Here is a 17,559-nt window from a genome sequence, read left to right as displayed (position 1 = left end):
TTCCCAGAGAACTTTTTTCTGATAGAATATCTTGTGTTTAAAAAAGCATATGTGGAATCCTTACTGAATTCTAAGTGCGATGCTTGAAAATATGGGTACTGAGGATACAGTCATGATTAAATAAGGTTCCTCTCCCCATAAGTTATAAATAATACCATAAGTGCTTTTTGATTCCAGATTAAAGCTGCTGGTTGTTTTTGAATTGATTATTAACTTCAATTCCAAAATACCTGAAAGGTTTTATTGTCTTAAAGACTATCTGTAGATAATCACTAAAAGCAGATAAATGAAACAAATACTCAGATCTATGTTACTTACTAGAAATGTCTTTTACCTTTTAGCTGGTAGGTTAAGTAGTTTCTACATAGACCTTGGAATATAACTTCCTTTAAATAGTTGAAAACGTTAATAGTTCTAATGTGTGTGAATCAGGATTTTCTCACTACTATGCTGAAAGGCAAAATGGTAACAAGTATATGTTACAAATTGAACTTTCAAAATACAGTCTTATATAATATTACTTTTATTTGTTTGGTGTTTGGGGGATTTTTTGGTAAGGGTTCATTTGAAATAGGGTGCTATTTAAAAAATTGAAAATCACTAGTTTAAATGTCTCCATTTTTCTTCATTAAAGCAAAGCAGTTTCTTAATTTGTTTCTTCTGGTGTTTTGTACATGACTGAAACATCACTTAATGCTTATTAGCCAGTCTGACTTGATTTTGGTCTTTAGAGGATTCCTCCTGGTTGATTTTTACTGTACTTCTCTAATGAAGTTGGCCAGGGTCTAGTGTATATTGAGTCATAAATAGAATCAAATATTCTAGGCGTGTAGTCTGACCTCAGTGAAGCGGAGCAGAACCAGCCCCTGCCCGCTGTGTGTGTCTGCATTGTTTTGAGTTCATTATTTTGAGGGAAAAGAGAGCTAATTAAAAAAAGGCAAAGAGCTCTATTTAGCTTAGTCATTTGAGACTTCTTTGTCGTGTGTGGCCATTGTACTAGTTCTCCTACATAACAGATGGTGCAGTTGTTTTAAAATGTGGAGGGAGGAGGAGGAGGATGGCGGAGGAGTAGGAGACCTAAATTTCATCTGGTCCCAGGAATTCAGCTAGGTAGGGATCAAACCATTCTGAACACCTACAAACTCAACAGGAGATCAAAGAAAAGAATAGCAGCAACTCTGTGAACAGAAAGGCAACCACTTTCTGGAAGGTAGGACGTGCGGAAAAGTAAATCCAAGGTGATATTTGGGAAGATAGACCGCGAGTGGAGGGAGCCCCCATCAGCGGGCTACTGGCAAGTGATAGAGCATGGGGCACAAAATTGGAACTTTTTAGAAGTCTGCTCCGCTGAGGGACGTCGCTCCAGTGGCTAAGCGGGGGTTGGAACCCTTGCTGGGACAGTGTGGTCTTGGGACCCTCAGAGTCACAGAAAGACCGGGGTGCCTGAGTGTGGCAGAGCTCCCAGGTATCAGAGCGGGGAAGCCGGCTGCAAAGACAGAGTCAAGGAGCAGGCTCTCGGCTCCGGGTTGCCATAAACCGTGATCCGCGGCACAATTGGGCCACTGCTCCTCCAGCAGGGACCCAACAAGTGGCAGATCCGGGGAGAGACTCCCCTTCCTCCCCCGGGAGGAGCGGCACGGGAGTGCACCCCAGGAATCTGCTGGGTTTGGAGACTCCAAACGAGCTCATGTGTCAGAGATAGAAATGCTCGGTCACAGGCCAGGTGAGCACGGAGTTCCACCGGAGACCAGGGAGACAGGAGTGATTGACTGCTTTTCTCTGGGGGCTCACTGAGGAGTGGCGCCCCCAGCTCGGCTCCTCCGGGGCCAGAGATTGGGAGGCTGCCAATTTCACATTCATCCTCCAAAGCTGTATGGAAACCCTTCAGGGAACAAAAGCTCCCCAGAGCAAACCTGAGCAGATTAGGTAGCCCAGACCAGGCAAGCGGGGGGGGGGGGGGGCAGTTCCGCCTCCAGCAAAGACATTTGGGAACCATGGCAACAGACCCCTCCTCCAGAAGATCAGCAAGAACAGCCAGCCAAGACCAGGTTTACTGATCAATGAGAACAGCGGAACTCCAGCGCTAGGGGAATACTGCACATAGAATCCATGGCTTTTTCCGCATGATTTTTTAGTCTTTCAAAGTTAATTTGTAATTTTTATTTTTTTTCCTATTTTTTTAGTTGAATTTTTCTTCTTTCCTTTTTCAGCCAGTATCAATTCCTTTTTTAAAATCTTTTTCTAATTTCATTTTGACACTCATATTCTATTCCTTCATTGTATTTAATCTTATTTTTTGTGTATATATGTTTTTCTTTCTTTAAAATTTTAGGATACAGTTTCTTCTAACAGACCAAAATATACACTAAATCTAGTGTATGACTTTGTCCTAGTCTCCCACCTGATCACATTCTCTCCTTTTTTCTTTTAAATTTTTTTTGTTCTTTTTTCAATCAGCTTCTTATGAATTCCTTTTTAAAAATTTTTAAAATTTTCATCTTTACAGTCATATTCCATCCCTTCATCATGTTTACCCTTATTTTTGTATATGTATGTTTTCCTTTCTTTAAAATTTTGAGAGGCAGTTTCTTCCAGCACACCAAAAAAACACCCAAAATCTAGTGTGTGGCTCTGTTCTATTCACTAGCCTGATCATGTTCTTTTTTTTTTTTTTTCCCCTTTCTTTTCCCCTGGTTTTGGGTCTCTTCTGATTTGTTGACTGTATCTTTTTCTGGGGTCATTGTTACCCTTTTCGCATTTTGTTCTCATTCATCTATTCTTCTCTGGACAAAATGACAAGATGGAAAAACTCACCTCACAAAAAAGAACAAGAGGCAGTACCGACTGCCAGGGACCGAATCAATACAGACGTTAATAAGATATGGGAACTAGAGTTCAGAATGACGATTATAAAGATACTAGCTGGGCTTGACAGAAGCATAGAAGATACTAGAGAATCCCTTTCTGGAGAAATGAACTAAAATTTAAGTCGAAATCAAAAAGGCTATTAGAGGTGCAATAAAAATGGAGGCTCTAACTGCTAGGATGAATGAGGCAGGAGAGAGAATTAGTATGAGAAGACCATATGATGACGAATAAAGAAGCAGAGAAAAAGAGAGATAAACTACTGGATCACAAGGGCAGAATTCGGGAGATAAGTGATACCATAAGACAAAACAATATTACAATAATTGGGATCCCAGAAGAAGAAGAAAGAGAAGGGCAGAAGGTATATTGGAGCAAATTATAGACGAGAACTCCCCTAATTTGGAGAAGGAAACGCATCAAAATCCAGGAGGCACAGAGAACTCTTCTCAAAATCAATAAAAATAGGTCAGCACCCCACCATCTAATAGTAAAACTCACAAGTCTCAGAGACAAAGAGAAAATCCTGAAAGCAGCTCAGGAGAAGAAGTCTGTAACCTACAACGGTAGGAACATACAGATTGACAGCCGACTTATCCACAGAGACCTGGCAGGCCAGAAAGGACTGGCATGATATATTCAGAGCACTAAAAGAGGAAAATAGCCAAGAATACTGTATCAAGCTAGGCTGTCATTGAAAATAGGAGAGAGAAAAAGCTTCCAGGACAAACAAAAACTAAAAGAATTTGTGATCACCAAACCAGCCCTACAAGAAATATTGAAAGGGGTCCTCTAAGCAAAGAGAGAGCCTAAAAGTAACATAGACCAGAAAGGAATAGAGACAATATACAGTAACAGTCAACTTACAGGCAATACAATGGCACTAAATTCATATCTTTCAATAGTTACCTTGAATGTAAATGGGCTAAATGCCCCAGTCAAAAGACACAGGGTATCAGATTGAATAAAAAAACAAGACCCATTGATATGCTGCCTGCAAGAGATTCATTTTAGACCCAAAGACCCCTCCAGATCGAAAGTGAGGGGGTCAAAAACCATTTACCATGCTAACGGACACCAAAAGAAAGCTGGGGGGGGGGGGCAATCCTTATACCAGACAAATTAGATGTTAAACCAAAGACTGTAATAAGAGATGAGGAAGGACACTACATCATACTTAAAGGGTCTCTCCAACAAGAAGATCTAACAATTTTAAGTATCTATGCCCCTAACAAGGGAGCAGCCAATTATATAAACCAATTAATAACAAAATCAAAGAAACACATCGACAATAATACAGTAATAGGGGACTTCAACATCCCCCCCTGAAATGGACAGATCATCTAAGCAAAAGATCAACAAGGAAATAAAGACTTTAAATGACACACTGGACCAGATGGACTTCACAGATATATTCAGAACATTCCATCCCAAAGCAACAGAATACACATTCTTCTCTAGTGCCCATGGAACGTTCTCCAGAATAGATCACATCCTGGGTCACAAATCAGCTCTCAACCGGTACCAAATGATTGGCATCATTCCCTGCATATTTTTGGACCACAATGCTTTGAAACTAGAACTCAGAAAAGTCGGAAAGAACTCAAATACATGGAGGCTAAAGAGCATCCTACTAAAAGAATGGGTCAACCAGGAAATTAAAGAAGAATTTAAAAAATTCATGGAAACCCATGAAAATGAAAACACAACTGTTCAAAATCTTTGGGATGCAGCAAAGGCAGTCCTGAGAGGAAAGTATACAGCAATACAAGCCTTTCTTAAGAAACAAGAAAAGTCTCAAATACACAACCTAATCCTACACCTAAAGGAGCTGGAGAAAGAACAGCAAATAAAGCCTAAACCCAGCAAGAGAAGAGAAATGACAAAGATCAGAGCAGAAATCAATGAAATAGAAACCAAAAGAACAGTAGAACAGATCAATGAAACTAGGAGCTGGTTCTTTGAAGGAATTAATAAGATTGATAAACCCCTGGCCAGACTTATCAAAAAGAAAAATGACCCAAATAAATAAAATCATGAAAGAGGAGAGATCACAACCAACACCAAAGAAATACAATTATAAGAACACATGAGCAACTATATACCAGCAAATTAGATAATCTGGATGACATGGATGCATTTCTGTAGACATATAAACAACTGAAACAGGACGAAATAGAAAACCTGAACAGATGCATAACCAGTAAGGAATTTGAAGCAGTAATCAAAAATCTCCCAAAAACAAGAGCCCAGGGCCAGATGACTTCCCAGGGGAATTCTACCAAACATTTAAAGAAGAATTAATACCGGGCGCCTGGGTGGCTCAGTTGGTTAAGCGACTGCCTTCGGCTCAGGTCATGATCCTGGAGTCCCAGTATCGAGTCCCGCATCGGGCTCCCTTCTCGGCAGGGAGTCTGCTTCTCCCTCTGACCCTATCCCCTCTGATGTGCTCTCTCTCTCTCATTCTCTCTCTCTCAAATAAATAAATAAAATCTTAAAAAATAAAGAAGAATTAATACCTATTCTTCTGAAACTGTTCCAAAAAATAGAAATGGAAAACTTCCAAACTCATTTTATGAGGCCAGCATTACCTTGATCCCAAAATCAGACAACGACCCCATCAAAAAGGAGAAATATGGATGCAAAAATTCTCACCAAAATACTCGCCAGCAAGATCCAACAGTACATTAAAAGGATTATTCACCACGACCAAGTTGGATTTATTCCTGGGCTGCAAGGTTGGTTCAACATCTGCAAATCAATCGGTGTGATACAATACATTAATAAAGAAATAGAAGAAAGAAAAGACCAAGAACCATATGATCCTCATGCAGAAAAAGCATTTGACAAAGTACAGCATCCTTTGTTGATTAAAAGGGATATACGGTACATACTTCAATATCATAAAAGCCATCTATGAAAACCCCACAGTGAATATCATTCTCAGTGGGAAAAGCAGCTTTTCCCCTAAGGTCAGGAACACAGCAGGGATGTCCACTATCACCACTGCTATTCAACATAGTACTAGAAGTCCTAGCCTTGGCAGTGAGCCAACAAAAAGAAATAAAAGGCATCCGAATTGGCAAAGAAGAAGTCAAACTCTTACTCTTTGCAGATGATATGATACTTTATATGGAAAACCCAAAATACTCCGCCCCAAAACTACTAGAACTCATACAGGAATTCAGTAAAGTGGCAGGACATAAAATCAATGCACAGAAATCAGTTGCATTTCTATACACCAACAAGACAGAAGAAAGAGAAATTAAGGAGTCAATCCCATTTACAATTGCACCCAAAACCATAAGATACCTAGGAATAAATCTAACCAAAGAGGCAAAGAATCTGTACTCCGAAAACAATAAAATAGTCATGAAAGAAATTGAGGAAGACACAAAGAAATGGAAAAACGTTCCATGCTCATGCATTGAAAGAACAAATACTGTGAAAATGTCTATGCTACCTAGAGCAGTCTACACATTTAATGCAATCCCTATCAAAATATCATCAACTTTCTTCAGGGAAATGGAACAAATAATCCTAAAATTTGTATGGAACCAGAAAAGACCCCCAAATAGCCAGAGGAATATTGAAAAAGAAAGCCAACCTGGTGGCATCACAATTCCGGACTTCAAGGTCTATTACAAAGCTGTAATCATCAAGACAGTATGGTACTGGCAAAAAAACAGACACATAGATCAAGAGAACAGAATAGAGAGCCCAGAAATGGACCCTCAACTCTATGGTCAACTAATCTTTGACAAAGCAGGAAAGAATGTCCAATGGAAAAAAGACAGTCTCTTCAACAAATGGTGTTGGGAGAATTGGACAGCCACATGCAGAAGAATGAATCTGGACCATTTCCTTACACCATACACAAAAGTAGACTCAAAATGGATGAAAGACCTAAATGTGAGACAGGAATCCCTTAAAACCCTTGAGAACACAGGCAGCAACGTCTTCTACCTCAGCTACAGCAGCTTCTTCCTAGACATATCACCAAAGGCAAGGGAAGCAAGGGCAGAATGAACTATTGGGACTTCATCAAGATAAAAAGCTTTTGCATAGCAAAGGAAACAGCCAATAAAACCAAAAGACAACCGACAGAATGGGAGAAGATATTTGCAAATATATCAGATAAGGGGTTTGTATCCAAAATCTGTAAAGAATTTATCAAACTCAACACCCAAAGAATAAATAATCCAATCAAGAAATGGGCAGAAGACATGAACAGACATTTCTGCAAAGAAGACATCCAAATGGCCAACAGACACATGAAAAAGTGCTCAACATCACTCGGCATCAGGGAAATCCAAATCAAAATCTCAGTGAGATACTACCTAACAGCAGTCAGAATGGCTAAAATTAACAAGTCAGGAACCAACAGATGTTGGCGGGGATGTGGAGAAAGGGGAACCCTCCTACACTGTTGGTGGGAATGCAAGCTGGTGCAGTCACTCTGGAAAACAGTATGGAGGTTCCTCAAAAAGTTGAAAATAGAGCTACCTTATGACCCAGAAATTGCACTACTGGCTCTTTACCCCAATGATACAAATGTAGGGATCCGAAGGGGTTTGTGCACCGCAATGTTTATAGCAGCAATGTTTAAATAGCCAAACTATAGAAAGAGCCTAGATGTCCATCCAACAGATGAATGGATAAAAAGGATGTGATACACACACACACACACACACACACAGGAATATTAAGCAGCCATCAAAAAACGAAACCTGCCATTTGCAACGACGTGGATGGAAGTAGAGGGTATTAATGCTAAGCGAAATAAGCCCATCAGAGAAAGGCAGAGGATCACAGGGGAAGGGAGGGAAAAACGAAACAAGATTAAACCAGAGATCGAGACAAACCATAAGGGATTCTTAATCTCAGGAAACAAACTGAGGGTTGCTGGAGTGGTGGGGGGTGGGAGGGATGGGGTGGCTGGGTGATAGACAGTGGGGAGGGTATGTGCTATGGTGAGCGCTTTGAATTGTGTAAGACTGATGAATCACAGACCTGTACCACTGAAACAAATAATACTTTATATGTTAATAAAAAATAGTTTATCTCAAAGCACAAAATAAATAAAAATGTGAACATCAATTTTCACTGTCTGATTTACTCATTGAGGTATTTTTTGGCCCAGATTACTTTGTCTCTTGTTCAATTTAACCTTCTACTTTCTGTCACCCAGAAGTTTAACCACCTGTGTTCTTAAGTCCTGAATTGAAATATTGTGAAATGTACTGCACAATATGCCATATGCCAACAGGATATGCCATATGTAGTACACACTAACCTCCATGTAGGTATACACTTCCTCTCCAATCACTAGGCTTTGGATATTGTTATACGTTTGCAGAGCTTTCTTTCCAAAATACTTGTAAACTTCTTAAATTGTATAGTCCTACTCCTGAGAAACAGTTTATGTGAAGAATTTTCTTTTTGATCAGTTGTTCTTTGATGGAACTTGTGTTTTTTGAAGAAAGGATACATAAATGCACATAGAAAAGAAAGAAGTATATGTTTAAGCTGTAAGTTTTAGAACCTGATTTTAAATTTATTAAAACTTGAAAATGTTATTATTTTACATGCCTTTTATTCGAAATTGGTCTTCTTTATAACAGACCCTTGTTCTGGATGTTGAAGGAGTTAATAATTTTGGCTTAAAAGGATGTAATAGGAAACCTTCATGGTTTTATTGTAGTTGAAATATTTCTACTAAGTTTTCATGTAGCAAATACCACTTCTCCAATTACAATGGCAAAGCTTTAAAAAGTTTGGAAAAGTTAGAGGTGCCTGGTGGCTCAGTCAGTTGAGCATCCGACTCGGTTTCAGCTCAGGTCATGACCTTGATCCTGGGATCGGGCCCCACATCAGGCTCCACGCTCAGCAGAGTCTGCTTGAGGATTCTCTCTCTTCCTTTACTCGCTCCCCCAAATAAATCTTTAAAAAAAAAAAACTTTGGGAAAGTTGATTGAATGTGTGCTGACTCTAGGATTAATATAGAAATTTTTAGTCTGCAAATGGCTCCCACTATCTTCATTGATCTTTTTCTGAAACTTTTTTCTGAAATATAGAATGTAGATTTTATTGAGAGGCAGTAAGTTGGAGAAGGAGCATGGGAGCAGAAATCAAGGCTTGGATTTTAATTTAATTCTAGGTCTTTGTCACTTATTAGCTAATCCCATATCTCAAAGCTGTGAGATTTTCATCTGATTTTCACAAGCCAGCTCTAAAGTGGTAGTAATAATAATGTTCTATCAAGCTCTTACAATTATAGGTTTTGCAGAATTGAAAATTAAATGTGAATAAAATTAAAGATAAAATAAAATTGAAGTTAGTATATGAATGATATTGTTTTGCTAAAACTAAATTCCTGTTTACAATATGGATGTGGTACTAACTGGTACATTGCATATTCTTTTATCTTAAGCATGGCTGTCAAAATGTGGTTTGCTTTTTTTTTTAAATTTTTGATTATGGCATATTACACATAAAGTTTACCACTTTATTTTTAAAGTGTATAGTAGTGTCAAGTATAGCCACCTTGTTGTACAACCAATCCCCAGAGCTGCTTTATCTTGTAAATGCTATATCCATTAAATAACTCTCCATTTCCTCTCCCCCCGCCCCGCAACCACCGTTCTACTTTATGTTGCTGTGAATTTGACTATGAGATACCTCAAAGAAGTAGAATCATACAGTGTTTGTTTTTTTTTGTCACTAGTTTATTTAGCATAATAAATGGTTCAAGGTTCCCAAGGTTATAGCATGTATTAGAACCTGGCTTTTTTAAGGCTGAATAATACGTCATTGTATATATATGCCACATGAGTACATGACGTTTAAAGTAGTCTGTGACAACAGCACCAGCACCTTCATAACAAAACCTGGGCACTAAAATCGTGTGACAGTGCTTTAGTTAGGAAATGGTTCTGCAAATAATCCCGAAAAATGCATGTCTTCAGGTAAGAATAGTATTGAAATGAAGTTAATAATCTCACACAGGACTTGTGATGCCAAGACTCTACTGTTTGGTTCCAGTGTTGGAATCACTGGTGATGAGGAGTAAGTGAAATAAGGTATTGGTCAAGGACCTGACTGGAATAGGCCCTAAATTCATGTCTATTTTCTTTCCTCAGTTTTTTACCTGCTTATGGTTGGTTATAAAGTAGCTAATGAAGGGGCCTGGGTGGCTCAGTCATTAAGTGTCTGCCTTAGGCTCAGGTTATGATCCCAGGGTCCTGGGATCGAGTCCCGCATGGGGTTCCCTGCTCAGCGGGCAGCCTGCTTCTCCCTCTCCCACTTTCCCTGCTTCTCCCTCTCATACTCCCCCTGCTTCTTCCTCTCCCACTCCCCCCCGCTTGTGTTCCCTCTCTCGCTCTATCTCTCTCTGTCAAATAAATGAAATCTTTAAAAAAAAAAAAAGCAACTAATGACAGTTTTATTTTTGCTCTGCAAAGTGGTGGATGTTTTTGTTTTGTTTTTAAAGATTTTATTTATTGGGGAGAGCGGGGGAGAGAGAGAGCACAAGCAGGGGGAGCAACAGGCAGAGGGAGAAGCAGGCTTCCCGCTGAGCAAGGAGCCTGATGTGGGGCTCGATCCCAGGACCCTGAGATCATGACCTGAGCTGAAGACAGACGCTTAATGACTGAGCCACCCAGGTGCCCTGAGGTGGGTATTTTTAAATAAAATTGACATATATATTGGTGCCACTAGAACGGACACACATGTCTACTGACCATGGGAACGAAAAAAATGAAATTTTCAAGTTTTATTATCATGTATAAAAATTTACCCTTGTTATTTTGTTCAGTAAATATGTGTTGAGAGCACTTACTCTTTAACAGGGTATGCCAAGTATTATATATCTTAAAAAGCATATTTTGTTAAATATAATGGCTTAGGGAAATGGGCATCTAATCTTAAATTTCTGTATCAGGTATTTAGGATTATTGCTAGTAAAAATGACTGTCAGATTGCTCTGTCATAGAGGAAATTTTCTGAGCATACTGATCCTGTGTCATGTTTCAAACCACCACTGCGTTGCCTCAGTAGGAAAGCCGCAAATGAAAAGAGTAGACTAGTTACACTTTTTTTCAGATGTCTTGGATCTTCTGTGCCTGTATTTTAATGGACAGTTTGGGGTTTGATGCAGACGTTTTGGGATGTATGATTCTACACACATAGATTCACTTAAATATATAATACCTACATATATGTAAATGAAAACATTGACAGTATTGCTTGTTGAGAGATTAATAGAAGCAAAGACCCCTTAAGTCTTTCCCTATTCACAAATATTGTTAGCATATAATAGGATCAGATATAGAACTTGCTTACAGGGGATAAACTCAGTTGAGCAGGGAATCTGGTAAAATACACATAAAAGATGGTTTATTTTAACCAGGTCATCAAAAGCACTATTACTGACTTTTTGATGGGTTGTAGAGTTGGTTATATAATACTGACTTTTTTTTTTTTTTCTTTCTGTGATGGTATTTAATGTGATCGAAGCTCCTGGTAATTGAACATGAGGCAGTGATAGAAAATTTGTCTGGAAGCCAAATAGATTTCATAATAATTTAAGTCTGAAGGAAACCTTAGGATTCATTTGCTCCAATAATCCCGTTTGACCTCTGTCACACTAAACCATAAAAATAGTAGAAACTTGTTAATTTTGGCAGAGCCAGACTGAATTCAGGACTTTTGATCTCCAGTTTATTGTGTTTCCCTTATACGTTGGCCACAGTAGAGACAATATTTGCTTTTAAGGACTTTATAGTATTTGACCTAAACTTACTGAATTTTATACCTGTAATATGTACAAGACATTGTGGTTTATTAGATAATCAAGATATGTGAGTTTGTGACCTTTTTCCAATGTCTTGCTAACGTATGTATTTTTTTAAAAGATTTTATTTATTTGACAGACAAAGCGAGAGAGGGAACACAAGCAGGGGGAGTGGGAGAGGAAGAAGCAGGCTTCCCACTGAGCAGGGAGCCTGATGCGGGGCTCGATCCCAGGACCCTGGGACCATGACCTGAGCCGAAGGCAGACGCTTAACGACTGAGCCACCCAGGCGCCCCTACTTGTTTACATTTTTCTGCTTTAGTTTCTTTATCCATAAAATTGAGTGACCTGCTTTGTTTTCTCTCGTGAAATAGTCTTCAAGTTTTGTTTGCTGGCAATAATGGTTTTAGTGCACAGAATTACACAGTAGCTTTGTAAGGAATCTTAAGTATCATCTAGTTTAGCTTCTCATTTTGTAAAGAGGAAACTGAGGCTAAGTGGGATGAATCAGTTGCCTGAGATGTTACAACTTTTCAGTGTCACACTGCAGCTGGAAACCAGGCCTTTCTATCCAGGGTAGCAGCATGTTAAAAAGTTGATCGAGTATGAGTGGTTGGAGACAGGAACCTGGGCCGGAATTGTGGCTGTCCCACCAGCTGCATGTGACTTCGGAGAGTTACCTTAGTCTCTGTGATCTTTATTTTTCTACAAATTAATCTGCCTAAAGTTGATGCTATTTATAAGAAACCTTAAGTACATTGATGAATAATAACTTGCTTATTGAAAAATTTAGTGTATCTTCAGGGGAAATCATTCAATTGGCACATGTGCCAGTTTTTTACACATGTGTAAAAAAATCTTTTGTTAGAGCCAGTGTTTTTTCTTTTCCTCTGGTAGTCATTTTTGGGAGCTGCTGACCCTCAGAGACACTCTTCTTTTCTTTAAAGGGTCTTCACCAAGTTGTCATTGGTAATCTATGGTGTTGATTTTTGTTGGTGATTAAGTTAACTCTTTTATATTCTAATGTATTTAAAAATAATATGTTCAGTGAGGATGTATAATGAGGATTGAGGGATAATTTTATCTACTGTTTGAATTGGTCTAGTTGGTTTAACTTGATTAAGCTTGTTTATACTAATAAGGAAAATGAAGTGGTTATGAGATCTCTAAAAGCTTTTTTAGTTCTGACATTCTCTAGAGGGTCACATCAGTTGTAAAGATTTGGGGGATAAAGTTTCTCTGAATATTTCTTTTGTTTTGTTTGATTTTTCATTTTGTTTTCTTATCCTTGCGAGTACATCAAGGACTTTCTTGAAGGAAAAGGTACTGGAGGGTGGGCCACAGAGAAGGATTTATAGGTGGGAGTATAAATTGAAAAAATTAAATGATTTATAGGAAGAGAACAGCCTCAGCCATGGGAGTTTTTCTCCTTTCTGCTTTTGGGATAAGAGATGGTAACAATAATAATGATGCTGGTAATAGCTGACACATATTTCTTACTATGTGCATGGCTCTTTTCTTAGCAATTTATAATTTTTAGCTCTTAATCCCACAGCAGCCCTCTGAGGCACTATTATTCCCGGTTTACATACGAGAAAAGTGAGGCCCTGCAAAGTTAAGTAACATGCTTGAGGTCCACACAACTTTGCAAGGGATTGAGCTAGGATTTGTACTCACTCGGTCTCGCTCTGGACCCTGTGCTATATGGCCTAATTTGTTGAGTTACTGAATAAATATTTTGAGAATTGAAGTGGTAATACTACTTACACTCCACTTTTGTTTGCTAGAGGGGTGAAAACTCTAGGCAGGAGGCTTTGATGCATGGGATATGCCAGTTAATTCAGTAAATGTGTACTGAACCACCTGCTTTGTCCCAGACATATGGAAATGAATGGAACAGACAAGGTTCCTGCCTTCAAGGTGCACACGATCAAGGGGGAAATCCAACAACAAAAGAGTAAACAAATAGGGTAATTTCAAATTGTTATTAGTAGTAGGAAGAAAATTCCCTGGTGTAGTAGATTGCAGGGATGGAGTTCCACAAAGCTTAGTGTCCTAGAGATTTCATGGGGTTGGGTACTGTCCTCCAAACATTTTTCCCTAACTAGCCCACATCTGCTGAATTTAAGGAGAGTGTTAAACAAAAAATGAATTTATTGTGCAAATCTTCAGAGCTGTTGTTTATATTCTTTTGAACTTGTAATGTTCTATTGCTGAAGAAATAGAGCCAGAGAGAAATACTATTTTAAAAATATCAAAAAGCTGTGAAAATGAGGGCCGCCACCAGCCACTGTGCCTGCCAGGCTGTTTGGGCTGGCAGAGTGGTTCCTGACTGCTGTCCCTAGTGCGTTATTGGCAATTCTGTGTTTGTTTGAAAAGTTAGGGCTACTGTGTGTCAGCCCTAACTGTTGTGTGGTGTCTTCTACTACTTTTTTTAGGTCCAGGGCAGGATCCTCAAGTCATACATTACTTGAAAGGAGTTCTGCTGTCATGGTTTATAGTAATAACAATTTTTATATTGAGTACTTCCTATGTGCCAGACTTACTTATTTGTAAAGAGGAGAACGCTTAAAGGATTTAAGTCCTTGTTAAACCCAGGTTGGTCTGACACCAGAGTTCATGTGATCGTACCTTTTAATTCGATTGGTTTTCGTGGTTCACTTCACACTGACGAATAGGCAAGAGTTTGCAAAATTGAACTTCAGGGAGCCTCCTTAATTTCATCCTGTAGGCCAGTGAATTGTGCAGGTTTTCCAGTTACAAATTTCTGCAGTAATTCGATTTCAGAGAGCAAGCAGTAGAGGGGACAGTGCTTTTGTAGGTATGTGCAGACAAAGGTAATGTGTTCTTTCAGCCTGTTTGCTGTTTAATTATTGAATACAGTTAGAATTGGTTTAGGAAAGTTGTAGATTAACTTGTAAATACTTTTTTGCATTTCCTTGCTTTCTATTGGATTTAGTGTCTGTCCATGTTATTATGTTGTATTTAGCCTTTAATTTGGTACTTTATACTATTATGTCAGCCAAATTTTTTAATCTTTAGCAAAAGAAATTAAGTAAACTAGAGATTTCTGACTGGCTAGCTGTTTAATTTCCACTGTTTTACATTAAATCATTGTGATGCTGTAGTTTTTGTGATTCCTAACCTCTGAAAATCTTCCATTATGAATTTTGAATTAATTTTATTTAAAGGTTGCTTTCATTTTTCTTTTTTAGTGCACTGTCCAGTTTGGTAAATCCTAGTTAGGCACTTGAAGTGTGGCTAGTCTAAATTGACAAATGTTGTAAATGCTGGAGACTTAGTATAAAAAAATCATGTGAAATATCCGTTTTTTATGTTGATTATATGTTGAAGATGTTGAAGTGATAATGTTTTGGTTCCTTGAGGTTAAAAATATTGTTTAAATTAATTTTACCTTTTACTATAGTGAGCTTCCTATATTATATATGTGACTTGCATTTGTGGTTTACATTATATTTCTATTAAGCAGTGCCAATATGTGCAATCAGTAACATCAGATGAATTCTACACTATAAGAATTTACCAGGATTTGACCAAACCTGTTATATCTACATGTGCTTTGTTACTTTTTTTTTCTTCTTCGGAACACTAAAACTGTCCTAATACTTGGACCTGTATTGCTTGGGCTTAAGAAAAATCTGTTGCTTGGATAACAAAGTAGATTTATAAGCGTCCCATGATGTCCCCTTCCCCCACCCTGGGGTACAGCTGTTTTGAGGAAGGTATAGTTTAGAGCTTTCATTAGTATAATAGGTGGAAGAAACAAGCTATTGAAAATAATTAGTTTAATGTGATGCTAGTAATATTGGTTATAACATAACTTCAGTGAGTCACACTTTTTATGGGAAAGCATAAACCACACTGATTCTTGTTTAAGATATTTTTCTATAGTTTTATTAAAAAAATTGAGGGATGGGTGGGCAGCAGGGAAAAATAATTTGAAACAAAAATGAAAAAATAGTCTTTTTTGCGATTTTTTTTTTATATTGGTGAACTTTATTTTTTGGCTTTGGTGCAAGTTCATATTAAGAAACTGATAATGTTAACTTTTCTTATATTTTCTTGAATAAAAATAAAAACTATTACACTTCGTAGGAGTGAAGTCTGTTAATAGCCCTACAGTCAGTCTGCCCATAGTAAGTATGAGCACTTTACCTATCTACTATTGTATTATTCTAAAGGAGGTGTAGGATTAATTGGAGTCTCTGTAAACTGATCTACAAATGATTTTATGGTTGTTAATTTTTTAAAACATAAGATACCAGTAACAACATCCGCTGTTAGTAGTGTTTGATTCATTACGCGAGGTCCCTCTCTGCTCTGGGCATCTCTTAGCAGTAGATTTCTTTGTTGGTGGACCAGCAGGAAAGAGGATGTGCTAAAGCAAGATAGCCTTATCACTTTGTAATTTACCTCCCAATTTTTTTCATTGGCAACACAGCCCAGGAGGAAGTGGATCAATGATACATTCTTTAAGTTGGGCTTTTTAAGGGGTTATTCAGCTAGGGCTTTACTTATATATAAAAGTCTTAACATACTTTAATATTAATTTTACAGATCCTTCCGCTGAGGAATTGAGAAAGCTAATGATGTTGCATGGAGGGCAATACCATGTGTATTATTCCAGATCCAAAACAACACACATTATTGCCACAAATCTTCCAAATGCCAAAATTAAAGAATTAAAGGGGGAAAAAGTAATTCGGCCAGAATGGATTGTGGAAAGGTAAGTTTAATTTTTAATTAATAAGTTTTAAAAATTGGAATACTTTTTATATTATAAACACTTATTCACTTATATTGCCTCTTAAGGGTGAAAAATGTGTTAATACTGTTGTACTCTTTATTTTTTATTTTTATTTTTTTTTAAAGATTTTTTTTATTTATTTGACAGAGAGAGAGACAGCAAGAGAGAGAACACAAGCAGGGGAAGTGGGAGAGGGAGAAGCAGGCTTCCCGCTGAGCAGGGAGCCCGATGCGGGGCTCGATCCCAGGACCCTGGGATCATGACCTGAGCTGAGGGCAGATGCTTAATAACTGAGCCACCCAGGCACCCCTGTTGTACTCTTTAAACGCACATTGATAATTTAGGCAACCAAGTATGTTAGTGTTCTTGCAGCCTCAGCTACCAGGAATTAGGGGAGATGACTCAAGTAAGCAGCAGGAAGCAGTGATGGGTAGGGGTTGGCTCAGCATGGTGTTCATTCAGCAAATGTTTGTACATCTCTGATGGGCTATGTACATGGGAAATATCAGTGAAGCAAATAAAGATCCATTCCCTACCTCTTGGAGCTTATGTTCTATTGAAGAAAACATTAAAACAATATTCTTAATATATGAGTAAATTATAAGTTAAAAGTTAATACATGCTAAGGGGGAAAAAAGAAAATCAAGGTATTGTGGACCTGGTGTACTGGGAGAGGGGACAGAGAGGAAGAGCAGTTTTTTAGTTGTTACGTTATGGTTCTTCTGTTGTTTTGGAATTGATGTTGTAAATCATCGTCCATTCATACCAACTCCCTAAATTTAAATATGTCATCTGAACCTTGATGATGAGCCATAACTTAAGTGATTTATATCTTGAAATGATATATAATATATATGAGTAATTGCTAGATTTATGAAAGTTAAAAGTTAAACTATTAAAATCCTCATTTGTAAAAGAAGGCTTAATATTGATATGCTATGATTAGGTGAGAAATAATTTATGCAAAGTATCTAGCACAGTGCCTGACCCATTGTTAGAGGCATCATATATAAGAAGTTCCTTTGTTATTTTTATTCTATAAACATTATCAAGTATTGGAAAATTAATTCCGAAATGTCAAAAGTGCATTTTGAAAAAGTACATTTGACTTCCAGAAAACCAAATGTATCTT

At 38.0% G+C, this 17,559-nt stretch overlaps 1 protein-coding gene across 7 annotated transcripts in view; it reads left to right on the top strand.

The window, feature by feature from the left end:
- Positions 1-17,559, top strand: part of REV1 (REV1 DNA directed polymerase) — a 100,953-nt gene that overhangs the window by 43,218 nt on the left and 40,176 nt on the right. For all 7 annotated transcript variants that reach the window (XR_003609389.2, XM_028103829.2, XM_028103831.2 and 4 more), the window contains one exon: positions 16,238-16,406. Coding sequence is in view for 6 of the 7 variants with exons in the window: in XM_028103829.2 (XP_027959630.2) it covers positions 16,238-16,406 (169 nt within the window). In the remaining variant the exon portion in view is untranslated. The remainder of the gene's footprint in view (positions 1-16,237; positions 16,407-17,559) is intronic.

The sequence above is a fragment of the Eumetopias jubatus genome, unplaced genomic scaffold (assembly GCF_037043125.1).
Source record: "Eumetopias jubatus isolate StellerSeaLion01/CBP00866 unplaced genomic scaffold, mEumJub1_p1.0 scaffold_9, whole genome shotgun sequence".
NCBI lineage: Eukaryota > Metazoa > Chordata > Mammalia > Carnivora > Otariidae > Eumetopias > Eumetopias jubatus.
The sequence above is the reverse complement of the archived record's forward strand: the minus strand, read 5'-3'. Positions and strand labels throughout refer to the sequence as shown.